Consider the following 27846-nt stretch of genomic DNA (forward strand, 5'->3'; position numbering starts at 1 on the left):
TTGATGTGTCCCCGATTTTCATTTTTAATTAATTTTATTTATTTAATTAATTAATTAATCTTAATTAAGTTTGTTTAATGGCAATTGAATGTATTTTTTACACATTTTAATGTTAGTTTCATATTTGTACTTCTCAATTAATATAGTAGGATAAAATTTATAGTTGTAGATTATATTTGATTAGAATCTTAGCTGTTAATTTTTTTTAAAAATATGGATTAGTTTTGAATCTAATAGATTTTTTTTACTTTTCTACAATTTATTTTATTTAATGTATCCCCGATTTTCATTTTTAATTAATTATATTTATTAAATTAATTTATTAATCTTAATTAAGTTTTTTTAATGGCAATTGAATGTAATTTTTTACACATTTAAGGTTAGTTTCATATTTGTAATTCCCAATTAATATAGTAGGATTCTACATTCATAGAATAATATAAAATTTACCAAACTAACATGTAAAAAAAAAAATCTGACTAAAATCTAAAGACAATAAATTAATTTGTTTTTCAATGGAAAAAATACAATAATATTTACCATATATAATTTTTTTTTGTCAAGTCACCTTTATATTTATGGAAGATTAGATGACAAACTATTTGTGAAATTGAAAATAATAATCTCTTACCTGTAGAAATTATCATCATCATCACACATGTATTGAGATTTCAGTGGTTAGTTAAGAGTACCAATGTATCATCATTTATACTTATAAGGTAAAGAAAACATACATATCACAATTAATATATGGAGTATCTCACACATCCTTTTTACCATTAAAAAAAAACCAAAAAAAAAAAGGTGAGAGAGAGAGAGAGTGGGAGAGAGATGGCCTTCTCTTCCTAACATTGACCAACCCGTCTTTGTTTCTTTCTTCTTCTTCTCATCACTCTTAGAGAGAGAGAGAATTCGTTAAGGCGTTTCGTTTTGTTTCTCTGTAGAAGAAGAAGAAGAAGAATTCTCTTTCTACTTTTTTTTTTTTTTTTGAGAAATAAGAAGAGAGAGAATCTCTAATTCTCTATCCTTCTCTCTCTCTCCTTGCACGTTGCAAGCGTTTCTAGAAAAAAAAAAAAAAAAAAAAAAAGTGAAAACCCCAGCAACGCTTTCACCTGACTTTGGCTATGGGTTTTCTCTGATTCGCTTGTTTCGTGAAGCGAGAGCGAGCTTTTTTTTGTTTGTAGCACAAATGGAATTGGTGGGAAAAGTCGTTAAGAAAGAGATCCAAGGGATTGGGTTTTGCTCCGGGACGGTTCGATCTCGCGATTCGTCTGGATTTTTCGAGATCGTTTATGAGAACGGCGTCACGGAGATTTCGGAATTGGCTGAGGTTGTTTCTCTCGTGATGGGAGAAGAAGATAAATCCCAGGAGATTTCGGTTCCAGTGAAGAAGAGAGTTGGTAGGAAACCGAAGAAGAAGCGTTCTCGTGTCGCGAGGATGAAGGAGATCAAACGAGGTAGCTCTGGTTTGAATGAGGTAAATGTCGATTTAAACGAAGGGGTTAAGGAGGTTGATTCGGGAGTTAGTGATGTCAATTTGAGAGGGAATGTTGATTTGAATTGTGGTCCTGTCGAAACCCTAGGTAGGACATGGGATTCTGTGACGGATTTGAATAGGAAGGTTCCGGAATCGAATACTGGGTTTGATTTGTCTACTGGGTTGGATTTGAATCCGAATGATGGTTTAGGTTTGATTAATGTGAATATCGATTACGAGGAGAATTGTAGTGACCAAAAGAGGAGATATATTGATCTCAACGTGGATGCGAGCTGTGATTTGGACAATGCTGGTGTTTTTGATTTGAATGCACCCAAGAGGGAAGGAGGATTTGATTTGAACGTGGAGGTTGATGTAGAGAACATCAAGGATGACGAGTGCATTCAAGTGAATGAAGAAATCATGAAGGACGAAAATGGTGTTCAGGAGACTGGAGAATATAAAGAAGTTCATGTTGCTGAAGTATCTAGCGCTCAGCTTTTGGAGGAGATACAGAAGCAGAACATTGTTCAACTACAAGATCTCAACACTCCTAAGTCTAACGGGGCTGAGAAGGATCATGATCTGCCTGAGCATGATTCTAAGACTGTTGATGAGTCTCTCTCTGATATTGGGAATTCAGATGAATATACGAGTGGTAGGAGGAAAAGAAGAAAAGGTGCGGAGAATCCAAAATTCACCAGTCAACCTCGGTTGAGAAGAAGCGCTCGTAAAAGGTTAGCTCGATCTCCTGTTAGTAGCACTGTAACAGCTTGCTTAGTCGATGAAGTTTCCCCTTCCCCTTCAGTTAGTAGTCTGACAGAGGAGAAAACTTGGATCGCTGATGGAAAAACTGAGAATATTTCTGTGCTTCCGCCAAAGCCACAGTTACCTCCATCTTCGCATCTTTTGAATTTAGACGGTCTTCCCATACTTGATGTCTTTACTGCTTACTCTTGTCTGAGGTCTTTCAGTACTTTGCTGTTTTTGAGTCCCTTTGAGTTGAAGGATTTTGTGGAAGCATTGAGGTGCACGTCTCCCAGTCTGTTATTTGATAGCATCCATGTTGCTGTCTTACAAATATTAAGAAAATATCTGAAACAACTCGCTGCTGAAGGTGACTCATCTGCCGCTTCTTGCTTGAGGTATACTTTTAGTTTCTTTCTTGAGTAGTTTAGTTTTACTGTTGTTATATGGATATGAAGCTTCTCTTGTTTTGGTTGTCATGCTTTGCTGTTGAATGCAGGAGTCTTGATTGGGAGACGTTGGATCTGGTTACTTATCCCCTTTTTGTGGTCGAATACCTACTATTATCTGGCACTAAAGACAACCCTGGATTGGATCTTACTCAGTCGGAATTTTTCAGAAATGAGTATTTCAGACAACCCACGAATCTGAAAATTGAGATACTTAGTCGTCTGTGCGATGATATGACAGATGCTGAGGTTGTAAAGTCAGAGCTTAATAAAAGATCTTTTGCAGTGGAGTTTGAAATGGAACTTGATAGGAAAACAAACACAGAAATGCGACGCAGAAAGCGAGCTATGATGGAGCTGGCAGATGATTTATCTTTAAATAATGGGGTCACTGATACCTCATTTGACCGTAACAGTGATGACTGCTGTTTTTGTAAAATGGATGGGAGCTTACTGTGCTGTGATGGTTGTCCTGCTGCCTATCACTCTAAGTGTGTCGGTCTTGCCAGTCACCTTTTGCCTGAGGGTGACTGGTACTGTCCTGAATGTGCATTTGATCGGCGTGTACCAGGATTGAAGCCTGAAAAGCAAATTCGAGGAGCAGAATTTATAGAGATTGATCCGCATGGCCGAAAATACTACAGCAGTTGTGGCTACTTATTGGTGTAAGTCTCTTTCTTTGGTTCTCTTATCTAAGGAGGGCTAATGCACGATCTCAGTGGGATCGATATTGTTGATTTACCACTATAAATAAATATAATATTTTATTAATATTAGCAAAATATTTTTGTCTTATATTAGTGGTACAATTTTGTGATGAATTCTGACGAGAATTGTAGACACATGTTGGTTTTTTGTTTTAAAACAATACCCCGTAGGTGAAGGGTTTTAGGATTAACTAGAATGTTCAGATAACATGATAAAACTGTAAGAAGTATGCGTTTTTCCTCTCAGTTTTTGCAATAAGTTGAATTCCATGTTTAGACTTGTGGGCGAATTTGATCCCTTAGTATCCCTCAATGTATGCAGATGTGGTGAATGTTTTTATTATCTACTTCTAGAAACTTCTTTCATATGTTGATTGTAGGAACTGTTATACATCTTCATAGGTTGGTTGATACCGTCTACTATGATTTTACAGGATAGATACAGATGGCACAGGCTCATTGAACTACTATCATGTGAGTGATGTGAACCTTGTGCTGGAGCAGCTAAAGTCATGCAGTAGTTTCTATAGTGGCGTAATAAGGGCAATTAAAAAACACTGGGATATCTCTGCTGGGCCAATAAGGACAATCAGCAGTGTGAACTCGCAAATGTCTTCATTTTTGGATAAGTCAGCCAAAGGAGTGATTTCTTCTATTGATGGGTTTAAGGCTCCTCCACCAGCTTCAGAAAAACAGACAACATCTGGTGTTAAAAAAAAACAGGAAAAAACACCCATCAATGGATTTTCACATAATCATGGTCATAGGACTCGTCGGAAGATTTCAGATTCAGCTACTGGGCTAGATAATCGTAATATGAGTTCTGAAGGATCTGCTGAAACTGTACAAAATGGTTCGGATGTCCAGAGACTTCATGAGCCAGCATCATCAAGCATTTTGGATATCTTAAAAGAGCCAAATATGAATATCCATCTGTCGCCCGATAATTTGGCTAGAATAAACACACGGAAGGGAATTAGACCGGTTGTGCAGTGTGAAACTGGCTACAGAAACCATTACATATTTGCTCAGATGACTACATCAGTTTATGAAGAGATGACACGTAAGTCACCAATCCGTACCAATGATATGAGATCTGATGAAGAAATAGCTTCTACCCAGGTGAAGACTATTTTGATGAAAACCACAAAATTTCAATGGCGAAACATCCAAAGCCTCTACCTAGATGCGTGGAAAGAAAAATGTGGATGGTGTCATTCCTGCAAAAGTTCTTCTGAGGTTGCCGGTAGTGAGACAAATTGTTTGTTTAATTCGAGTCTTGGGGATTTACGGGGTCTTTCGGGAAGTGAAGTAGATAACATTGAATCCATTGAGAAGAACAGTCATCTTTTGGCCATCATATGCCAGATACTTTCCATGGAAAGTCGATTGCAGGGACTTTTGGTAGGTCCATGGTTGAATCCTCAGCACTCCATCATTTGGCGTGAACGCATTCTGAAGGCATCAAATATCTCAAGCTTGAAACATCTATTGGTTGAAGTAAGTTTTTTAACAAGTTTCTTCCTCCCACAGCATTCACTTTGCATTGGCATATAGGATTGTTTCTGAGTTGAACCATTGTATTGGCAAAAGCTCAAATATCTGAACAACCACACTAACTTGCCCATGTGAAGCTGTCATATCCTAATTTCTTCATCATGATCCTCTGCTGTGTAGAACTTTAGTTTTGGTGTATTCTTCCTACTTGAAAAGCTTGCAATAATCAATCTCTGCTTACCTTTTTATATCTTAGGCAGGAATGTTGAATGTTTTGTTACTTCTCCACTTTCTTACGACTTAACTATCTTCAAAAGCTTTTTAGTATGAACTCTTGAGCACCTGATTTTTGTGTAATGCATTAGTGCTAAGTTTGGGGTACATCAGTTTTCGTTTCCTAATGGAAGATTTTGTTAATTACTCTTTGCACAGTTAGAGGCAAATTTGCATCATCGTGTACTTTCACTTGAGTGGCTACACCATGTCGACGCTGGTGTAGTAATGGGCTCAGCTATACATATTCTTATTGCTTCAACACGATCATGGTCAAAGACTGCTGTTGGTAAAAGAAGGGGGTCATTGTTGGAGTCTGGGGTTAACCCTACTGCGAAGAAAAATGGTGGATTGACCATGTGTTGGTGGAGAGGTGGGCAACTTTCTCGGCGGTTATTCAACTGGAAGGTTTTGCCTCGCTCTTTAATCTCTAAGGCTGCTAGACAAGGTTTGCATTTTCTCTTTTGTTCTTACTTTCGCGTTTGTTCTTCTACCATCTTTAACAAATATTTTGTTCCTGTGACTTCTATTTAGTTGTTTTCATTCTCCATGCACTCTATACTGTGCAGGTGGAAGTATGACTATTCCAGGAGTATTTTATCCTGAGAATTCAGAGTCCGCTAAGAGAAGCCGACGTGTTGCGTGGGAAGCAGCTGTTGAGTCATCTACAACTTCAGAGCAGCTAGGTTTGCAGGTAATACAAACTTGGTCAAACTGAATGTAATTCTTCTCTCGCAGTTTTCGAGGGTATATGGGTAATACACGTCGTGATGCGAATTTCTGTTTCCATTTTATCTACGCATGAATGTTATTGGTGTCAAATCCAATAATGTTTTGAGTTTGTCAATCATCCATATGATTTACTGTCACTTGGATTGTTACTGACTTTTGCAGTTTTTGTACCTTGAATATGTGTCTTGCACCAGTGCTTTCTTTAAATATGTCTGCTTGTGGGATTCTTCTTCAGCTAACAATTTTGTGATTACAGGTAAGGATACTCCAATCTTACATAAAGTGGGATGATATTGAAAATAGTCATCTTCTTCCTACATTGGACAAAGATTCCAGAAAATCTGCCAGGCTATTCAAAAAAGCGATTGTCCGTAGGAAGTGCACAGAGGAAGAAAATGTGAAATATCTCCTTGACTTTGGTAAGAGGAGAAATATTCCGGATGTTGTGTCGAAGAATGGTTGCATGGTTGAAGAATCCTCGAGTGGAAGAAAAAAGTTCTGGCTGAATGAATCACATGTGCCTTTACATCTTGTGAAAGGATTTGAAGAGAAAAAAGCTGTACGGAAAACTAACAAGCCAGGAGGCTCTTTCAGACACTCTAAGATAGACAAAGTAAAGAAAAGGTCATCAGAGGGAAAAGGATTCTCATACCTATTTGAAAGGGCAGAAAGATCTGAATCCTCTTTGTGCGAGCAATGTAAGAAAGATGTGTCTTTGAGGTATGTACCTATCAGTCTATCACATCCTATCGTGAGTAACCTTTATTGTCAATTGGCTCTGTTAGGAACCTAGTAGCATGACGTACAGAACAAATCTTTTCGTTTTCTTTGTGTTTGTTGAGTAATGATCTTTTTTTTAACTGTTTTTATGGTATCTGTTTTTCTTTGATGACAGTGAAACTGCAAGCTGCCACATCTGCAAAAGTGAGTTCCTTTTCTTGTTATTTTTGTTGAAGATTTTTTTTTTCTGCAAAACCTATGCTTGTGTAGGTAATCTGATAAGAACCTAGCCATACTTAACACAAACCGAACTCCCACAAGACATAGGTGGAAGGAACTATTAGTCTTAAAACCCGACCTGCCTGATCTAACCTGGAAGAAAATTCAGTCTAGGATAGCTTATGTCACCGGTTCAGTGACTCTTTAATTTATTTATTAAAATTTGAAAAAACTATTATAAATTTCATAACTGATTGAAACATCCACCTGGGAAAACAATAAAAAGGATATTTTCTTGAATTGAAAATAATTAAATAAGTGTTTCTTCAGTTTTATGCACAAGATGGCAAGAAAAAATTAAAACATTTTCGACGTATTGACCTGTGGTACAGACGGTTAACCCAAGGGAAATCCAGTTTACTAGTAAATGTGATCCCCTTAAGAGTTTAGACAATGAAAGTTTACTCGGGTAACTTGAGAGTGAGGGTGCCCTTAGAATTGTAAGCACTAGTTAGACTCATTCCTATGAAGGGGAAACTCCCTAACATGATCGTTCATAGAAACTAGTTTTGTATTGATTTTTTTTTTTGGATCAAATTTCAGGAGTATTTCACAAAAAGCATATCAGGAGGGCAGAGAAGGTGGGCATGTACGTCTGTCTTCCATGCAAAAGTGAAGTGCTAGCAAAAGAACAACCCATCGTACGAAAAAGAGGGCGGCCCCCAGGGAGTTTCCGAAAAAAAATTGGAGTTCAGACACAAAAGCGTAAAAAGGTCATCATACCTGCTCGCAAATCACCTCGGCTAAAGAAGACCAAGACCTCAACGGCAGAGAGAATTGCCATAAGGTTAAAGAATCATAAAAAGGTTGTTGCAAGCAAACCATTGCGACGCTCTGGCAGGCAATCGAAGCATGTTATTCGGCTGCAGGATGAAAGTAAAGTTCCTGGAGTGAGTAAGAAACGGAAACTTGAAACCAAAAGAGGCAGAGGGAGACCGAAGAAAGTAAAACAAGAGATCTCCATCAGAAAGGAGAGAACAGAAAGGTGCTTGAGCTATTGGTTGAATGGGCTCCGGTTGTCCAGAAAGGCTGGTGATGAACGTGTCAATAAGTTCCGGAGAGATAGATATCATATTCCCTCGGAGAACTCTGACTCTAATCATCATCAACCTAAGTGTCACTTATGTGGCTCGATTGAATCTGAATCTGAATCTGGATTAACTTTCATTGCTTGCGAAACCTGTGGAGGTAATCCATTTTCTTATCTTCTTTTGGTTCTGGTTTCTTTTCGTTGCTTTAGCTTTTGTTTGTTTTTTTAATGTCTGTAGAATGGTACCACGGAGATGCTTATGGGCTTAACGAGATGAATTCAAGTATGGTGATTGGATTCCGGTGTCATCTCTGTCGCAAACAGTCTTCTCCCATCTGTCCACATATGAGATCTACTACATCCCCTGTTGAATCCTAAGCTGTGAATTTGGTTAAGAATGATAGAATATTCTTAGGCTCTGGGGTTCAACACGAAGAATCAGACAGGGCACGGTGTAAATTACGAGATGTCTATACAATTATGGGTGAAGAGTACGAGTAGAGAGAGAATTAAGGAGAAACAGGAAACAGAGGAGGGTACATTTTGGTGGAAGCATGAAGCTAGTTTGGCTTGTTGGGACTGGTAACATGGATGAGTAGGTACTAAAGTAAGTGGTTGACTTAGACTTAGAGTGAACAAAGGGGGATTTAAGAACCAGAGTTGATTTATAACCTGATTTAATTTTTCATTTCAATATCGAGGGAGTCAGTAAACAAGTGAAGGTATGTAAAGAATATGTAGAATCCATTTTCTATCAAAATCCATTGGTAGTGGTGTTGTTAACTCGTATTAGCGTACAATGGTAGAATCAATCTTCTATCAAAATGTTCTGCATGCTGACTATGAAAGTTCTCTCTACTTAGCTTATTTTGATTTTCTTCGTAAAATGGAATTGCTATTGTTTCTTTTTATTCAACCTGTAATTTTCTTTGATTGAAGGACCATTCAACAAAATCAAATTCAAATCTATGTGATCGCATTGTACCAACATGTTTTATGCTCAACGATCGAACAAACTTCATGAAAGAAACAACTTTACTGATCAAAATAAATAGTATCTAAAGAGCAACTTCAGCCATTTCAATAAGTTAAGCCAGAAACTCTATAATACTACAAGAAAGCACAAAGCATCTTTTAGTCTTAAGAAATAGAACATAGAAAAAGATCAACGAAGAGGAGATTGCGTCAGTTGGTCGACGTGAGCTGTCTGAGGTTGTACTTTCCTAGCTCCTTGTACTTCTCTACCACTCCAATTAAGCACACTGTCTGTAAATTACAACACAAAACCCGATTTGAGGTTATAACCAACCAAACTGATGATGCAAAACATAAAATTTTCTCCTTATTTACCTTAACAATTTCCACCACGATTGACATCTCTGGATTGCTCAAATCAACTTTATGAGGTGCAGGAATAGATTTGGCGATAGTGTTTATTATCTTCATCCTATCAAGCCCCGTGTTTGCACGCGCTCCATACAACACAGCAAACTGCAGGAATGGTAAAAGAGAGGTTAAACATTTCGTAGTCTAGGAAAGGGTAAGCAAAATTGATCCTTAATAGTATTATTACTTTCCGGGGGTTACTGGTCTCAACGGGGAAATACTGTTCTACAAGAGGCTTGATGGCTCTTGAAATTTCTTCCTCTGAAGGGTAACACGATACTTCAATTGGTAGAAGTCTTAGGATGAACCTAAGCAACACAAGTTATATTAACAAAAACCCGATAACGACACTATAGTAACAGAAATCTTGGTATCATGGAGTTTTGTAAGTAAGATCAAACCTTGACATATGTTTCTTTGTTGCAGCAGCAGAAGTCATTGCATGCTGTGCAATATCTTTGGGACTTGGGTCACCATCTCTCCTTTTCATTTGGATGAATACAAGACCGTTGCAACCCGGATCTAACTTCATAAACCGTCTCTGTTGAAGAAAGATAACAGGAGTCTTATAATCCACATGCAGAGAGATTAAAACATAGACTTGAACAATTATGTCATGAGAGCTCATGTCATTTACCCATAGATAATAACTTAGCTTACCTTACTCTTGTCTCCGAGTTCTTTTAGTTCAGCTTCAATCAACTTATCAATAGACTTCTCAGCATTTTCGTTTACTTTAGCCAATGGATTTGATTCTTCCAAACATGCCTTCTTTCTTGGAGGTTCATCTACACCGTTCTTCTCTTTCTCTTCATCTTCTTTGTCTTTTTCAGTCTCAGTTTCTACCAATTTTTTGACTTCACATGATCCTTCACTCGCTAATTCTTTCTCATTCACTTGATTATCACCGCCTTCAGTAACTTCTTTCTTCTCCCCATCCCCTTTGTTTTCCTCTTCCTCTTTATCATTATTACCCTCAGCTTCCTCTTCATTTTCATCATCATCCTCCTCCTCATCCTCGCTATATGAAAACGTAACCTTCTTGTTAATTGGGTTATCAAACAAACCAGGTTTTACTTTCGTGTCACTCCCATTCGTTAGCTCCTCGAAAAACTGTAAAAACAAAGAGCTTAACATTTAAGAAACACTTCAAAGACTGTAAGAGCTACTCAAACTTGACAAACATCAAAAAGCTCTTGAGAAATCTAACATTGGCATAGAAGATTCTCTAGGTCATAAAGCTAACAGTACTGGAAAACCTAGAAACACAACTCGACCACACGAATCAAAAGGGCTAAATTAAGTTGTTTAAGATGATCCAAAACGTGGACAAGGAATCAATTTATTGAAGTAGCAGAGACACTAAAGCAAAATCTGAAAACTAGTTGGGAGATGAATTCAAATTATATTGATAAAAAAGAGAGAAACTTTACGGAATCAATGACGTTAATAGCTTCCTGAGAAGCTTGGTATTCGCGTCCGCCATCGCAAGAGATGAAAAAACCTTGCACACCTGGCTTCAGAGGGTAAGCTCCCTTCTTCTTCGCTGGTCTCTGCAGCAACAAACAGATCAGACGAGGAAAATGAAACACAAAGGATGATTAGCAGAAGTTTCAAAGATGAACGTAGTGTGTGAGGATTACGTTTTGAGGGCGATAATGCTGTTTTCTCTTCTTGCTCTGGTCACCGGAGGCCATCGTCGGAGAGAGAAGAGAGAAGAGAGGGCTTTACGGAGGTGAATGCAAAGTAAACACACAGTGACGACAAGAAAAATTAGTAGGTCATGGCGACATGGGCACCTTTGGGCTTAAGTCTTAGCCCATTAATCAAAAGCCTGTTTACTTTGTGAAATTCCTAACATAGTACATCTTTCACATTTTGTTGTATATATGATAGTATATTTTTAACATAATATTTCACATTTTTCCTGACTCGAATATATAAATTTATAGATACTACAAAGTAACATTGAAAGCTACTAAAATTCATAAACATTATCATCAGACAAAAGATATACTATAGGCCTCATGCGAATTACAGTAACCCTCTTTCCGAGAGAGCCCGCCATAGTGTTTAGTTTGAGTTGATATTTCGTGGGATCATGGGTCCGGTGCTGATTAAAAGGAACAAAAAGAAGAAACTTACAACTTTAAAACACGTTTTTTTAGCTATTAACTTTTTTATAAACATTATGTACGTATTACGTGTGTTTAAAGCCAAGTGATGATGATATATATATATATATATATATATATATAAATTAATCACGATACTAATTAACACACAAATCATTAGACTCTATGTGATAGCCGAGTCGTTTATTAACCTAAGAGTACGAAATGAGACTTTTAAAAATCTTAAATAATTGACATTTCATAAGCACAACATTTTTCAACAGCTAGTAACGACACTGACATATTTCTGAGCCCAATACTATACAAACATTCAAAGCTTCTAAAACATGACAAATTTAGACCAAAGAAAACTATATCCACAGGCTGCGGAATATAATGGGCTTTATGTGTCTCATGCGCCTTAGAGTAACTCTCTTTCACAGAGATCAGCTTTTCATCTCTTTCAGTGATTCTAATGTACGTATCTCATGCGCCCTTAGCTTAGAGTAACCCTCTTTCATGGAGAGCAGCTTTCATCTCTTTCAGTGATTCTTCCATATCATCGCAAATCATGTGGGGGTCCGGTATGACGGTAGGATCAAACGCCATGGAGATTATCATTTTATCCGCATAACTCATCAGATGTACCAACAGTGCCTATCAAACACAAAATCACTCATTTTCAAAAAAAAAAAAAAAAAAGCTTTGTCATTTAAGCAAAGAGAAAAAGTAATTATGTACATGTGCGTGTCCGTAAGAGCTTGGAGCGATGTAAGCAATAGGATGGCCAAGGAAACTGATTTCTTCCATGGGGCCAATGACGTTTGAAACGCATGTCGTTAGGTTCCGCACCGGTCGATCAAATAACTCTGCTGCTACCTATAGTGACAAGAGAGTGTTGGTTATATAATTATGTCCATAAATATGCTAACAAATCTCAATTTTATTTATTACCTTCGCGCCAAACACTTTTAGGACAATTTTGATGATAAAATACACTAGAGCCGCGTGATAAGAGTGCTTCTTTCGAGCCATCATGGATTTGCATTTTCTTAAATGAACCAAAGGATCTGTTTGTAAACCGATGGAGAACGGCAAAAAAATAAAGCTGAAGTAGTTTCCCCATCTGCATTTTGAATCCTTCACCATCATATCTGCCAAAGGCTAATTTACACCCAAAAAAAAAAAAAAAAAAGGAAGACAATTTATACGTTGTTTGTCCACGTTTAACTAAGAGATTAGAATTATATTTTGATCAGGAGTATGTCTCTAACCTTGAATCCGATGTCTGACCTTAGATTTACTGTACAAGCTACACGAAATCGTATACCATCTGGAAGATTGTTCGGATACGATGTCAACGCTCCATTCTCCTCATTCCTTTTGTCTTGTTTGTCAAGAAACAAAATACACGTGTGAAAAATATTAGATATAGAACCAACGTGTATTATTCTTTTCATTGTTTTAATTAACTTAATTCGGGTTACTGACTATATATCCTAAGTTTATTTTTTACCAACTCTGTTTAAAATACAAAGTATTGACAATACAGCATATATATTAAATTTAGTGTTTACCATATCGTCGGTTCAAATAGCGAGAAAAAGAGGCTTGTGACATTCCGAATAGAACATCGTTGATAGTCTAACAGCACACGCAAGAGAAACCAAAGATCCATAAAAAACAAAAGAAAACCTCAAGTCAATAATTAATCATGGACATTATATGACAAATTGACAAACGTACCATGTCCATAGCGTTCTTGATATGTTTGATGTCATCTAAAGAGATAATTCGGTGATAAAATCTCTTTGGATTGTTCCTGGTGTTCACATCTGCTTTTAGTGGCGTTTTTGTATCCTTCAAACACAACACAGTCGCCAAAAGCAGCACCATATCTACAATTGTGTTCCAAATCAGTCTCATTGTAGAACCAATGGTGATTATCGACCTTAAGAACCAGCCCTTTGTTTGTAGGTTGTGTTTTGGTCGCCGTTTCATGGTAGGAATAGCATTTGAAAACATGTCTGGGTCTGATGTTTTGTGGGTACATGCGAGAATGAGGGAAACCAAGGACATCCCATCTCCCAACGAATGGTGAGATCTTATAAAACTGACTGCTTCAGCATCATAGGTTTTGACGTTGAGGATGTGAATGTCCCACAAGGGTCTTGATCTATCAAGAGGGATCATTGTGAGACGTGACATATAATCATCGACAAAGCTTTGTCCATCTCCACCTATCTCTTCCGGATCTATGTATGGTACGATTACATGATCTTCTACATTGACTTCGGTCTCGATCCATTTTGCGCCATTTTCAGACTGTGAAGTTAAGACAAATGGAAGCCAAACACTATGTCAATTCCCAAATAGAATATTAGTACAATTCTTATATTTACAAAGAAAACACAAATTTTTAATAAACATACATATATTTTTTAAAAATAAACTAAAGGCACGTATAATGATCAATATATATTAACTAATTAATTCTATATATAGAAAGTAAATTTTAAATCGGTTATGGAAAACAACTATTTATACTGTATAAGAACATGTGTAAGTGTACCAATATGCTAGAGAAACGAGGATGCTTGGAGACATTTTGCTTCAAAGCATCAAGAACAACGTCGGGATTAATCTTTGTTTCGAAACCCACAATGGTGACTGCACATAAGTCAATCCTCGGTGACTGGAATACACGCGCCATCGGGCTGACCGGCTCCTCCTCCTGATTCGTCATTCTACCTCTCCTCTTAATTAGACTGCTTATTTCTTCTATCATGTTCCAATATTTATAGTGACGTTAAGTTTGTAAGTCGTTCAACGAACACACAAAAATACAAGTGGTGTGGAAACGTTTTAGTATTGTTTTCTCACGACAGTAAAATTACATTTATTGTGACGTTGATATTTTCGATTAGCTTCTATTAACAATAATAGAAAGAAAAAAATATTGTGGCGTCGGAAAACAAAATATTATTTGTCGTTCACTAACCTGTTATATTTTTTTTAGTCATTTCAGACATCGTTTCGGAGTTTAATATAAGTACGGCTTTAGTGGTTGTGTAGGTTCACATTTGTCCCAGTTTAAATTTGGAGTCTAGAGAAAAAAAAAAAAAAATTCTTAAAACCAAAAAAAAAACAAAGGAATTTTTTTTGTTCTGACAAATGATGCATTACTTATGTGTTTATCTAGCTTACTTTTTTTTCTTTTTCAAACCATCATATGTAATACATGGAACTGGATCTGGATAGTGATATATATTATTGCAACGAAACGACCACTAAACTCATACCTAGTTTAGCTTAATAGAACTCAATTCATACGATATAAACTATTTATATATTAGGAGAAGAAAAAAGCTTCCATTAGACCATTACGCGTGGATTTTTAAATGAGCATCATTTGTCGTTAATGAAAACATGAGTTAAAAAAAAACTAATTAGACAAACTACTTTTGTAACGTCTGAAATTGAAGGAGGGGAAAACAAATGATCAATGTGGAATCAAAGCACGTGTCCATAAGATCACATCTCTTTTTTATCATCCAATTCTCTGTCAATATAATAAGTAGCTACCATCTAACGATTATCTATATATTGTAAGAATCTTAATCAACCTAAAAAGGATGTGTTGAAAAACAAAACACAGCGTCTTGTAAAAAAGAAAAGAAAACAAACTATAATAATAAAAGAGAGTGATTTAAAATCTGGATTGACCCAACTACTCGAAATAGTAGATTAACGATCCGGTTGGTTTATATATTAAGCGGTTGTTTCTTGTTTTGGTTGGTCCGCCAACCAATATAATTAAGTTTAAAATCATTTATGTTGGTTAGAAAAAACTGAAACTTGACAAGAGAAAGTCATATCCTTTTGACCTCAGACTTCAAGTTTGATTTTTCTTTTTCGAATTTGGTTTGACATTATGCTTTCATTTATTTATAGTTATATTTGGTCTTTTTTTTTTCTTTCTTGTCGGATATTTGGTCATTTTCGAACTTGGAATAAATTTGATTTTTCGAACTAGGAATTTTTTTTTTTAGTTAGATTTGGTCAAGGTAATTCAAAAAGAAACTTTTAGTAAAAACAAATCTAAAAAACAAAGCGATGGCTTGATCATATGATCTATGCATTACATGCATTTGAACTCGGGCCATATTACAACAACAACACTAATACACTACTGACTAGCTACTACAAACTATTAGGTTATGAAATGAAAATTTAAAAATTCTAAAACATTTGACTATAACTATTTTCCTCGACATCTAGGACCGACCCTGATATTATTGACTTCAAGTCTCCAATATTGACTGCAATATCTGTAGATAGTACAAAAGGATTTAAAGCATCATCATGCAGCTTAGAGTGGGTAAGGCTCAAGCGGCTTAGAGTAACCCTCTTTCCCAGAGCACAGTTTTCATTGCTTTCATTGATTTTTCCATTTCATCACAGATCTTGTGAGGATCATGTATGACAGTAGAATCAACAGCCATCGAGATTATCATTTTCTCAGCATAACTTATGAAATGCACCAACAATGCCTATATATCAAACACAAAGACATTTGTGTGGGAAAGAAATTATTAAAAAAAAAAAAAAACCATTCATTTGATTGAGCAAAAAAGATTACGTACATGTGAGTGTCCGTAAGAGCTTGGAGCGATGTAAGCGATAGGATGGCCACGGAAACTGATTTCTTCCATGGGGCCAATGACGTTTGAAACACATGTCGTTGTGTTCCTCACCGGTCGATCGAATAATTCTGCTGCTACCTTCGCCCCAAACACTTTTAGAACGATTTTGATGATAAAATACACTAGATTCGCGTGATAAGAGTGTTTTTTTCGAGCCATTGTAGCTTGGGATTTTTTTAGATAAACCAATGGATCTTTTTGTAAACTGATGGAGAACGGCAAAAATATAAAACTGAAGTAGTTTCCCCATTTGCATTTTGAATCTTTCACCATCATATCTGCCAAAGGCTTTATACAAAAAAAGGTATATACATATTATATTGTTTGTTGACAGAAAAGAGTTTAGATATAAAACTGAGCTCTATTGTCTCTAACCTTGAACCCGATATCTGACCTTAGATTTACTGTACAAGCTACACGAAATCGCATTCCATCTGGAAGATTGTTCGTATGTGATGTCAATGCTCCATCCTCTGTATTCTTCTTGACTTGTTTACCAAGAAACATGATATTAGTGTAAAACATTATATAGATCGAACATGCATATAATTAATTCTTAGGATTAGGATATTAACCGCGGTAAGTTAATTGATTACACGTAACGTATAGGGTAATGGTAATATTTACCATAGTGTCCGTTTACATAGTGAGAAAGAGAGGCTTGTGTAATTCCCAGTAGGGCATCGTTGATAGTCTAGCACAAGAGAAAGCAATTATTTATTAGAAGGAAAAAAACGAAACCCTCAAGTTAATTAGTCATGAACACAAACCATAATGTACCATGTTCATAGCGTCTTTTATAAGTTTAATGTCATCCAAGGAGATAATTCGGTGATAAAATCTCTTTGGATTACTCATGGCATTCTCGCCGCCTTTTAGAGGTGTTTTTGTATCCTTCAAAAACAATATAGTCGCAAAAAGCAGAAACATATCCACGATTGTATTCCAAATCAATGTCATTGTAGAACCAATGGTGAATATCGTTATTAAGAACCAGCCTTTCTTCCTAAGGCTATGCAACACCTCGCCTCGCCGTTTCACGGGAGGAACAGCAGTAGAAGACGTGCTCGGGTCTGATGTCTTATGCGTACATGCGCGTAAGAGAGAACATAGGGACATTCCATCTCCCAACGAATGGTGAGATCTTATTACACCGACTGCTTCAGCATCTGTGGTTTTGACGTTAAGGATGTGAATATCCCACAAAGGTCTTGATCTATCAAGAGGAATCATCGTGAGATGTGATATATAATCATCGACGAAGCTTTCTCCATCTTCACCTATCTCTTTCGGATCTATGTAAGGTACAACTACATGGTCTTCTACATTGACTTCCGTCTCGATCCATTTTGCACCATTATCAGACTGTGAAGTTCAGAAAAATAAAGACCGAACACTATTTGAAATCCCACGTATAGGGTTTAAGTACACTAAATATATAAGAACACATAACCAGTACGTATAAGAACGTGTGTAGATATGTTTAAGTGGGTACCAGTTTGCTGGAGAAACGAGAATGGTTGTAGACATTATGCCTTAAGGCATCAAGAACGACGTCGGGATTAATCTTTGTTTTGAAACCCATGATGGTGACGGCACAATAGTCTATTCCCGGCGATTGGAATATACGCGCCATCGGACTGAGGGGCTCCTCTTCCTCATTCGTCATTCCCCGTTTCCTCTTATAGATGGATGTAGACTTCTTCTCTCATGTTCCAATGCCATTTATAACGTAAATTTATGTGGCCATTAATAGAAAAATAAAACTTACAAGTGGTCGGCACTAAAATATACTAGCATGTGTCCTCACGATAGAAAGAATATTGCACTACATGTGTGGCTCTTGAATAAAAGACAAGCAAAGAGAAACATTGTGGTGTCAGAAAACAAAATCTTATAGTTTGGTTTCAAATTATATACTGATCAGTTTGAGACTTTTCTTATTCTTTTTAAAAAAAAAAAAATTTAAGTTTTAGAAAAACAATTTTTCAATTTTTTTTTATTAAAGTTTTCTAATTATTGATGATGAATTATCTGTCACTTCTTCTTCCTCTACCAACTCTCAGTGGGAAACAAAGTGGGCAATAATACAAAAACAAAAAGCAGGAATTGATACCATGCCACAATTATAAGCAAATTCAGTGTAATGTTCTGGACATATGTAAAATGTGCATGCATTTGCGTAGGGTCTGCCATATATCTACACACACAAAAAAGGTTGTGTTTCTAAAGCACCCAAAATAATTTTCTTAAAAAAATATTTTACAGAGTATCTCTCGAATCATATCTAAAGAAGAAATCCGACCAATATTATAAAGTAGGAATCTAAAAACGAAGGAACAATTTATTCCGAAAATCCAACACTGATTATTCCTATAAACAAAGAAAAATGTACCAAAACTCCTCTCAGTTATCCCTTGGCTTGCTTCTTCCTTGCGAACTGTTCAACATCATATTCCTAAAGCGCAATAATGGGCTGGTAGTATTCAATCTCTCTGGTTGCTTTGTCGGAGCGGGTTCTAAGGCTCTGACCTCCTTGGCGAACTGTTCCACAGCAGATTCTGCCACCGCAATAATGGGCTAATAGTATTCGGAGTGAGCGTCCACGCACTTGATCAGCAATGGCATGTATTTAGCAGGACACTTATAGATGTTATCAGTTTTCTCAAAACAATCTTCAAAAGACGTATATAATTCTTTGCATGCACCTCCTTTCATGAACTGGCTAAACCGTGCAATTAATTCATCGTCTTCCTTCTCTGTGTATCCTTCTTTTGGAAGATCAGTCGATGATGATGAGTCTCCCAATTTAGATGGGAATAAAGCGTGGAGCTCCTTCCTCGCCCGTTCTACAGCACCTTCCAAAATCGGTTGTATCAGCTGATCTGTCTCTTTGTCCTCCTCAACCACGGAGCCCAATAATTCCCACGGGCATTCGTCGTCTCGCAAACTGCACGCCTCTGGATGCCTCCTCGATGACGTGAACCCCATCTTTTTCAGCCGGGAGATCGGATCTTCGGTGATGCAGGTGGCGACTAGAGAGGTTAAAAGATGAACGTATTTGCTAGGTTTTGTATCTTTTGATAATTCCAAAAGATTAGTATATATATGTATTACACGACCAAGTCGTTATCCAAATAAGTATATTAACTGAATTCCTATTTGGATTGGAGATTGGCCAAATATATACATCTCCACGATTTTGTTTATGGCTATTTTTTTTTTTTCTTTGTCATATTTCTATAGATTTGTGTTATTGGAGAGGTAATTTATAAATCCATAAGGAATTGTAAATTCTAGAAATCAAAATACATGGATTTTGAAATAACATGTTTTATCCTTGGATTTGAATCCTTCTATTTTACACTTTCAAATCCATTCAAATTCATTTAAAACATAATGTGGATTTTGAAATCCAAAAACAAATCATTGAATGAATAACATGGGATTTTAACAAGTATTTGTAAATCATGAAACCAATAACACATCATTTTGATAAGTATTTTAAAATCAATGATTGAATAACACATGATTTTTGTCTGGATTTCCAAATCCATTAAAATCATAGAACCAATAACCCCCTCTTAGTATTATCTCTCTAGATGTTCTTTTTTGTAGGTCGGTCTTTAGACCATTAGATGTATATCAAAAATTTTTAGTAATGATTTAATTTTTAAAACGAAAGAAAATGTGAGAAACGTATCACGGTATCGTCTAAACCAGAGGTGTGCAAGTGTAAAGCATTTTGTGAAACAGATTAATTAATCAAAGAGATGCGAGGCTTTAAAACTCTGGATTGATCCAACCTCAGTAGTCGTGACATATCACGAAGCGGTCACTTTGTTGATTTGTCCCAATCAAGTTTAACATCATTTTATGTTTTGGTTAGAAAATTTGAAATTCAACAAAAAAAAAAAAAGAGAGTATATTTCTCACATTTCTCTAACACAAATTAATCTTATTATAAAATTTTAATTATCAACTGCATGGCGGCTTATGTCTTTCACTAAATATGGTGCTGCATGTCAATTTTTAAGATAATTCATATTCTGCGAGTCTTAAAATGCCAACAATGTAGCTGAGATATGTGAGAGACTGAGAGAGACAGTATAATTATTTCATTTTGCGGCGTCATCATCATCAATCGGCAAGCTTTTTCTTTTTTTGGTAGACCACCTACAAATTGGAAAATACGTACTAATTAATGAAATTGGTTGAGGACAAGGACACCGGTTTGAAAAATTTTATTCTGACTAAGATGAGTTGGTATCAGAACCTATACATCAAATACATACAGCTAAAAAACAAAACAAAAAGGAATACAGTGAGACTCAAAATGAATAGTAAGAACGAGCACTATCTGTCTCTTCTTCCTCTACCACTATCAGTGGGCAATAAAGTGGTCAGGGCAATAATACAAAAGCAGCAAATGATGCCACAATAAGCAAACTCGGTGTAATGTTTCTGGACATATGTAAAATGTGCATTTGCGTAGGGTCTGCCATATCTCTACACACAAAAAAAAAGGTTGTGTCTAAAAGGACCCAAAACAATTTTCGTAAATATATTTTACATATAACTATGAGATATATAATGTATATTCATTTCGATGTAGGTTAATGAATGTGCAACTTGATGATTTTAGGAAATGCATTTTCAAACTGAACAGATATATCCTAATGTTGTAGTCTCATGAAGGATATATCTTCTACTATTTGGAGACGATAGAAATATAGTATAAGATTCAATGCAATTCACTCTGGACCTGCATAAATAAATAAATCATAATCTTTCTACAAACAGTCGAACAATATATATTTGTATTGAATGCAAAATCAAATCTAAATGACTTTTTGCAGAAATCAATGAATTGAGTGAGATAATCCACTACAAATCAAAAGGGTTAAAACAAACAGGAACTGCAAACGAGGGAGACCACTTCGAGTCTTGACCCCAAAGAAGATAAACAAACAAAAAAATCTTTATAGTATGTCTGCTTCGATCACTCACTTTACGTTCCCTGTGACCCTGTACAATGTTTCTTCACGTGGAGAGCAATGGAGATGTCTCTCTACCTCACGAACAAAACGAGTATACAACAGAGAGAACTCTCCTTCTTCTCAATCACTTGCGTAAATTTTGTGCTTCTTGTGTTAATCTGACCATCTGATATTACTATCAAGCGCCTTACCGGTCTGAGTATTTGCAGGAGGACTCAACTTTTGCTGCTGAGAAATTTTGGTAATAGATATCTTCGAGGTGATTATAGTGTTACAATGGGTATCTGTTTGATCGGGTTTGATCAGACCACCTCGGAGCTGATGGGTCTCTACGTGAACTCCATCCTTCTCTCCAGTTTCTTCTACTGCCGTTGAAAGTATAATTAACATCTGTGTCGGCTCCAGATGTGCTGCTTCCATCACGTCTCTTTTGCATAGTATGCATCTCTTCTTCAAGATCATATTGAGAACGCTGCAAAAGCACCACAACATTAAAACTAGATATAATTATAGGAAACTCTAGGGGTGCACAGAACCTTTAGAAGAGAAAACAAATGTCATATTATCATTGGAAAACTTTAACCATCTTCCTTGGCCACTGAAAACTATGTTCTCATGGAAAATAAAAACAGAGCTGAGGATGTTATCGGTTCAGATATTACCTTTGCAGGGTCTGAAAGCACAGCATATGCTTCCCCAATCATTTTAAACAACTTATCGGTATCTCTGCGCACTTCTTCTCCTATCTCCTTCCATAACCTCTCATCTTTAGTCTCGTTTCTTGTCAAAGACTGACCAGCCTTCAAATAATGAAAACAAGATCAAGGTCATTTTATGAACTTAATATCTTCCGCAGCTCTTTGCTTTCTGCATTAATCGATTTTGAGCAGAATCCACAAGCATGCAAAGTTGACAGTTTCAGCATATGAAATACCTTGTCCGGATGATGTTTGAGTGCGGCCTTCCTATACGCCTTTCTGATATCTGAAGCTGAGCATGATGGTACAACACCCCTGCCACAAAGTAGGTTCCATTCTGATTAGCAAGTTTTGACACAATTATCACATCTGTGCTACAAGGTTCTTCCTCGTAGTCATCCATTCACCCGTAAAAGCAGAATGACAAAGGAACAACAGATTTGTGCAGTTAAACCAAGATCTTTCTAAAGGAAATGATAATTTGGCATGCTTGGCGGGGAAAAATGCAACGTTTCAACTCATATAAGAACTAGAGATCATAATGCAGCCATTAGTGAAATAAAATTAACTTAGCAGGATAGTTACTTACAAGACGAGGTACATATCCAAAGAATTTTCTCTCCTTGATTTCTCTTCCAGTTCAGAAAGTCGTACGCGAGCTTGTCTTATGTCATTGGCCATGCTTGTGAATCTGTCATGAATTCCAGAGGTCTTCTCTTCCATTTGCTTGGTTAGAATATTAACATATTTCTCCATATCATTTGCTGCCTGTCCATAATCCCTAATCATCTCGAACAACGTTGCCCGTCTAGAAATAGCCTGAGAATAAAGACGTTTAACGAATTAAGTGACACTTAAGAGTAATTTTTTCAGCCAATCAGACAGAAAAGTAGCCTTAATTCATAAGAGAATCAATGCCAAAACTTTCTGTAAGTATAAAGCCATACACACATGGGAACATAGGCAAAATGTTGTAGATTATGCATTTGAAACGTAAACAGAAACTACATTCCGTGGTTAGCAGAAACCAAATACTGATATATGTTAGGATCGAAACCTTTGAGTAATTTTGGTCAAGAGCAATAGCAAGGCTGCAGTCTGCAATAGCGTCGGAAAATTGACCAAGAGCCTTATATGCAGCAGCACGATTACAGAAACACACAGCTGTAAACGGACGTGATTCCACATTGCAAGCTAGGGCTGCTGTGTAATGTTCAACTGCTTCAGTGTGTCGTCCAGACTGAAAGGCTTCATTCCCTGCCGACTGTGATTTGGTAGGAATATCAAAACGGCACCAAAAATGAGTAGATAGCACAACTAATATGTACTCCGCTTTTTCCTATTTTTTAATTCCTTTAGAATTACAAGTATAGGTGGATTCTGAAAAGGAAGTGTAGGTTCAGAGCAATAGATGTCGCAGAAGAAGGCAATACCTTAAGGCGCAACAACTCACGTATAGTACCAGCCAATGGAATGGAGTATTCAAGAGTTTTGTTTCCGTCTCTTTATCAGAGTGACAGACAAAAAAGACCTGTCAGATTTGGCTCATCTGACAAAAATAAACGTAAAATTTGTATATTTAAAAATCACCTTTTAAATAGTAGCTCGTGCTTGTCTAGAGAAGCAATCGCTTCCTCAAGCTTTCCCATATGGAAATATGATTTAAGCATGAGTTGACACTGCCAAATTCTAAAATTTATGTCCATGTGAGTGTCATAAGAATCTGGACGACAATTCTTTCCAGCCAAATCAACTGTCTCCTCACTAAGCTTTATTGCTGCTTCATACTTCTCCAGCTGTCATCAAATAAAACAAAATAAACTGGTTTATTGATCTACTTCAGTAAGAACTTTTTGATTTCCTCCTCAGAGTAATCAGGAGGCTTAAAAATTAACACTTTCATACCATTAAGAGTGCCTCTCCCTTCATGGTGAGTAACTTTTCAGAGTATGAACTTATCAAAAGAGATTCTTCCAGTATTTCCAAAGCCTTCTCAACATCAGTTGATGTTCTAAGTTGCAAACGGCGGCCAGCTTCATGCATGCATTCGGAAACTCTCTGCAAGACACAGACAATATAATATATTAGAAAAGAGACAGGCACTATTAATTGGTCAAAAAGAAGAACTTGTGATTATCATTCTTCAAAATATGGAGAAAATTTTAACTTATTTTCTGGAACTATATCATATTCTGCACATAACGACTGACAAGATTGTCAATCTCTATCAAATAGCAAGCAATAACTAAAACAGCATAGCATTAAGTAAACTTGTCGTCCCACATCTCAAAAAATTACATCAGCCGTACAATTAGTACGGTTCAGTCTAATTCCTAAACCAACTAATATAAACTACAAGATCCAATACACAGAATAAGGCAATGAGAATAATATTAAAAACTGTGCAACATGTGTCCTGTGATCCTGTGCTACAATATCCATCATCTATAAGAGTTTACAAAGAACACAGTGTCCCTTTAAAAGAAGAGAGAACTCTACCTGTGCCTTTTGTAGACCTTCAGAAGCCTCTACTATAATTTTACGGTCCACACAGATGTCACTTCCGGACTGCAAGCATTTTTTGAAATACTTGGATGCATCTTCAATCTCCCCAAGTGAAAGGTAACAACTACCAAAAAAAAAATAAGCCTAGATCAGCCAATAAGACATCATAAGATGTTAAGATATTATTACTTATTGCTGCTAGCTGAGGAAGAGCATGAACTAGCAAGGTATCAGGACAACTCCAGCTTAGAGCATAAACGAGAAAATATCACAAGCATTCATTTCTCAGTTCAAGCTCTCGTATTAAAACTAAAAATCACTACTAAGATTTTTATCTCGGCTCATTAGAAAATATAAGAAGTTTTACGAAAGGTAGATATTTACTTTCCAGCTCTGACTTGAACTTTAAGGAAGTTGGAGTCTATTGAAGAAGCCATAGTACAATCTGCTATTGCTTCCCTCATTCTTCCAAGGGCCATACGCGTTGCAGCACGGTTGCTGTAGCAAAGCATCAACGCCCTGAGACAGTTTCTAGAAGTTTCGATTGTAGGCACTGAATCAATCCCTTGAGTGTACGATTCCTCAGCTCTGGAAAGATCTCCAATTTTATAAGCATTGTTTCCTCTGTAGAAAAGTCATTCAAGCAAAGGTAAATTACATATAAAGACAGAAACTAAGCAAGCAACAGTAACAACTAGATACTCAGGAAATAGCTGACTTGTAAACAACCTTAATCGCCACTTCTCACATGCCTCTTGTGCTGCATTAGAAACATCTTTTTCGATTCGTGCTTTGTCCATCACAGAATTATTAAAAGGCTTGTGTAGACGAGTAAGCGGATCCCGATCACTAGGTTTCCCACTGGAAAAAGGTGACTGCCCACCAGTTAACGGCGAATGTTGTGAAGATTTTAATGGTAGTGTTGCATTTGGAATTAAGATATATGGATCCTGCCCAATTTTAATTGGGTTTTTCTTCCTATTGATACGTTTTGAAGTTGATAGTTGCCCCTGCACTCCCGGAAACGATGAAGCAGAAAAGGTAAAACTGGAGCTAGCCGCACCTGTATTACCAGGCGAATGGTCATCATTTTCTTGCGTGTCAGACTTATATCGTGAAGTAACCTCACTTTCTGAAGCTGTAGCAAAAGTTTCACTACTAGTTTCCATCTCTTCCGCTGCCGATTTAAAACTTTCAGTATCAGCTCCAGATATAGAATCTGCAGCAAAGTCTTCGTGATCAGCACATTTCCCAGTATTAAATACTTTAGCTTGATAGTTATCAACTTCATCCCCCTCGTTAATTTCCATCCGTTCAGTTGCAGCAACTAGCTCTGCATCAAACACATCATTTGGAGCAGTAGGTGGTATATCAGACGAGAAATGACCTTTGTCAGAATTCAGAAACTGATCTGATTCAGCAGCAAAGTCTCTACAATCTTCTGTCACCTCATATGGAGATACATCCATCGGTGAATAAGCCTCAGGAGCTTCACTGCTTCCATTTGGAAAAGAACTTTCTGCAAAAGCAAACTCATGTCCAATATTTAGCTGCACTTTCACAGGCTGCTTACCTCCTTTCCTTCTCCCTCTCGTGGCACCAACATAGTCCTTCTTCGCACTGAACCCCAATTTCTGGTCCAAACTAGAAAATGGGTTTACTTTCGAATTGGGGGTCTTGAATTCCATAAGACCTGTCCCCCTACTGTCTTGATTACTCACAAAATTAAACTTGGGATTGTTTACTGTTGTAGAGGATACATCATGAACACTTGTAGGATTCAGATGCTCACTTGGCTGTGTACCTACAAAACTATAGTTCATCGGACATGAACTGTTAAAATCATTCACACTCCCCTGAATTGAATCTCCAGAAAGGTTCCCATCAGTTTTCATACTTCCAACACTTAACTTTCTACTCAATTCATCAGATAGTATCTTCTCCCCAACATAATCCATGGACTCTTTTGATTTGAAGTTATTATTTCGTTTCTGATCAGTCATACTCTCTGAAATATTCAACTTCTCCATACTTTCCTGGATCACATGTCCTGTACTCCTCGAAGAAGAAGCAAAAGTCAGTTTATTACTTAACAGAGTTGGAAGTTCATCATCTTCCACAGTTTGACTCGCTGCAAAAACAGAGTTGTTTCCCTTCTTCACACCAAAACCCAAATGTTCATTCTTCTTCTGATAATCATTTCCTTCTTCACCTTCAATGTTGAGCTTTCCCATTTCCTCCATAACCCTTGTCCCAATCTCTTCACCAGAACCATGAGTAGATGATCCAAACACAAAACCATCATTGCTACTGCTCCGTCCAAATCCGATCTTACTAGGAGTTGGATCCCCACGGAACTGAAACGGGTTGAAACTCTGACCTGGTAAAGAATCAGAAGTCACCGAGGGCTTCGTAAAATTCTGAGACTTTACTTGCCTTCTCACCTTGGAGAATCTGGGCTTAGAGAGACCAGAAGAAGAGCGTGAAAACGGCGCTGGATTGAAACTCGCGTCAGGGTTATTATTATTATTATTGGTGTTGCTGCTGCTACGACCCGCACCAGAGAAGGCTGGATTCAAGTCTCCGAACTTGCTCATTGTTTCCTCTTTCGATTCAAATCAAAGGAAAAAACTTTAAAAGGAGATAAGAGAGAGGGGTCAGGTCAGGGACATGGGAGGGAGATAGAAACTAAGAAAGTCGTTAAATCGGGAATGGAAAGTGGATATTGAAGAAGAGATACGATAGAATCAAAAACCAAAATTGATAAATGTTGAAACTTTCTTTCTCCCTGGAGATGGATGATCGATCACAAGACGATGAAATCAAGAAAAAAATTGAAATTTATGGCCTGATTTTAAGAAAATTTGGGTCATCGGACATTGTTGTTGTTCCGGAACACAAGAAAGCGTAAAACAAAAAAAAAATAAGTTATTTAGAAGAAAAAAATTAAAAAATGATTGCTTTGATGTCGCCGTCCCAAGTTCGAGTTTCCTCATCTTCCAATTTGTTCTTTCAAAGACCTAACTCAAACCAAATACAGCATCTTTTAGTATTGTTGTTACCACGGGACATCTGTTTCCATTGATCTTTAGGTTATCACTTATCAATCTAGTTGCAAAAGTTGCAATGTATGGTTCCTATCTCAGGTGAATTTTTTTTTATTTTTAGTTTTGTTCGTCCGTTGTTATAAAATTACTTTATTTGTTACTTGTCGTCATATGTGCTGCTCTACTAAAATGCATCATGGGCGGCAGTCTGATGCCATATGATGTGGTTTAGGGTGGATTAACAAATTTTCTAGACAGCCATTGTGTTTTTTTTGTCGAGTCAACCAAAATCATGATAATATAAAACTGAGAATTTTATATTTAGATAAGTTTTGATTGTAGATCTATCAAAAAGTTCAAAACTTTATTCATTTCAATGCCAAAGAAAATGATGTTTAGCTACTAGATATGTATCACATAATTACTTTATTTGACATTTATATCTCCTTTTCATATGTAACCACCAAACTCAATAATGC

The 27846-nt window shown here is 36.8% G+C and overlaps 5 protein-coding genes across 6 annotated transcripts; 1 reads left to right on the forward strand and 4 right to left on the reverse strand.

Annotated features, from left to right (window-relative positions):
• Window positions 1-604: 604 nt before the first annotated feature.
• On the forward strand, window positions 605-8798 carry LOC104769480 (DDT domain-containing protein PTM). The gene is made up of 9 exons (XM_010493697.2): window positions 605-2622; window positions 2724-3338; window positions 3815-4880; window positions 5310-5598; window positions 5720-5844; window positions 6139-6602; window positions 6778-6806; window positions 7425-8069; window positions 8150-8798. The coding sequence occupies exons 1-9, from the start codon at window positions 1190-1192 to the stop codon at window positions 8287-8289; spliced, it is 4806 nt and encodes a 1601-aa protein (XP_010491999.2). The 5' UTR covers window positions 605-1189; the 3' UTR covers window positions 8290-8798.
• A 130-nt stretch (window positions 8799-8928) lies between these two features.
• Window positions 8929-11103, reverse strand: LOC104769481 (uncharacterized). Its single transcript, XM_087504642.1, has 7 exons — window positions 10941-11103; window positions 10731-10850; window positions 9958-10410; window positions 9699-9838; window positions 9485-9605; window positions 9262-9402; window positions 8929-9177 (listed from the first exon to the last, which is right to left on the reverse strand). The coding sequence occupies exons 1-7, from the start codon at window positions 10992-10994 to the stop codon at window positions 9097-9099; spliced, it is 1110 nt and encodes a 369-aa protein (XP_087360768.1). The 5' UTR covers window positions 10995-11103; the 3' UTR covers window positions 8929-9096.
• Window positions 11104-11643: 540 nt separating this feature from the next.
• On the reverse strand, window positions 11644-14199 carry LOC104769483 (wax ester synthase/diacylglycerol acyltransferase 7). The gene is made up of 7 exons (XM_087504194.1): window positions 13984-14199; window positions 13158-13736; window positions 12989-13055; window positions 12686-12798; window positions 12366-12575; window positions 12153-12290; window positions 11644-12068 (listed from the first exon to the last, which is right to left on the reverse strand). Exons 1-7 carry the CDS (start codon window positions 14197-14199, stop codon window positions 11913-11915), a joined length of 1479 nt encoding a protein of 492 aa, XP_087360320.1. The 3' UTR covers window positions 11644-11912.
• Window positions 14200-15482: 1283 nt separating this feature from the next.
• On the reverse strand, window positions 15483-18221 carry LOC104769482 (wax ester synthase/diacylglycerol acyltransferase 7-like). 2 transcript variants are annotated; one of them, XR_015592645.1, is made up of 6 exons: window positions 17613-18005; window positions 16898-17482; window positions 16745-16811; window positions 16512-16605; window positions 16058-16405; window positions 15483-15964 (listed from the first exon to the last, which is right to left on the reverse strand). XR_015592645.1 is itself a non-coding variant. In XM_010493699.2 (6 exons), exons 1-6 carry the CDS (start codon window positions 17784-17786, stop codon window positions 15809-15811), a joined length of 1443 nt encoding a protein of 480 aa, XP_010492001.2. In that variant the 5' UTR covers window positions 17787-18221; the 3' UTR covers window positions 15483-15808. The 2 variants fall into 2 exon arrangements, 1 of the variants encoding a protein (XP_010492001.2); XM_010493699.2 differs by having other exon boundaries at window positions 16493-16605; window positions 17613-18221.
• A 2746-nt stretch (window positions 18222-20967) lies between these two features.
• LOC104769485 (uncharacterized) lies at window positions 20968-27430 on the reverse strand. Its single transcript, XM_010493703.3, has 11 exons — window positions 25050-27430; window positions 24705-24944; window positions 24315-24444; window positions 23721-23873; window positions 23406-23611; window positions 23249-23318; window positions 22873-23079; window positions 22405-22634; window positions 22052-22130; window positions 21780-21917; window positions 20968-21589 (listed from the first exon to the last, which is right to left on the reverse strand). Exons 1-11 carry the CDS (start codon window positions 26915-26917, stop codon window positions 21389-21391), a joined length of 3522 nt encoding a protein of 1173 aa, XP_010492005.2. The 5' UTR covers window positions 26918-27430; the 3' UTR covers window positions 20968-21388.
• Between the last annotated feature and the right edge of the window lie 416 nt (window positions 27431-27846).

Source organism: Camelina sativa, chromosome 20 (genome assembly GCF_030686135.1).
Source record: "Camelina sativa cultivar CO46 ecotype springtype chromosome 20, ASM3068613v1".
In the NCBI taxonomy this organism is placed as follows: Eukaryota; Viridiplantae; Streptophyta; class Magnoliopsida; order Brassicales; family Brassicaceae; genus Camelina; species Camelina sativa.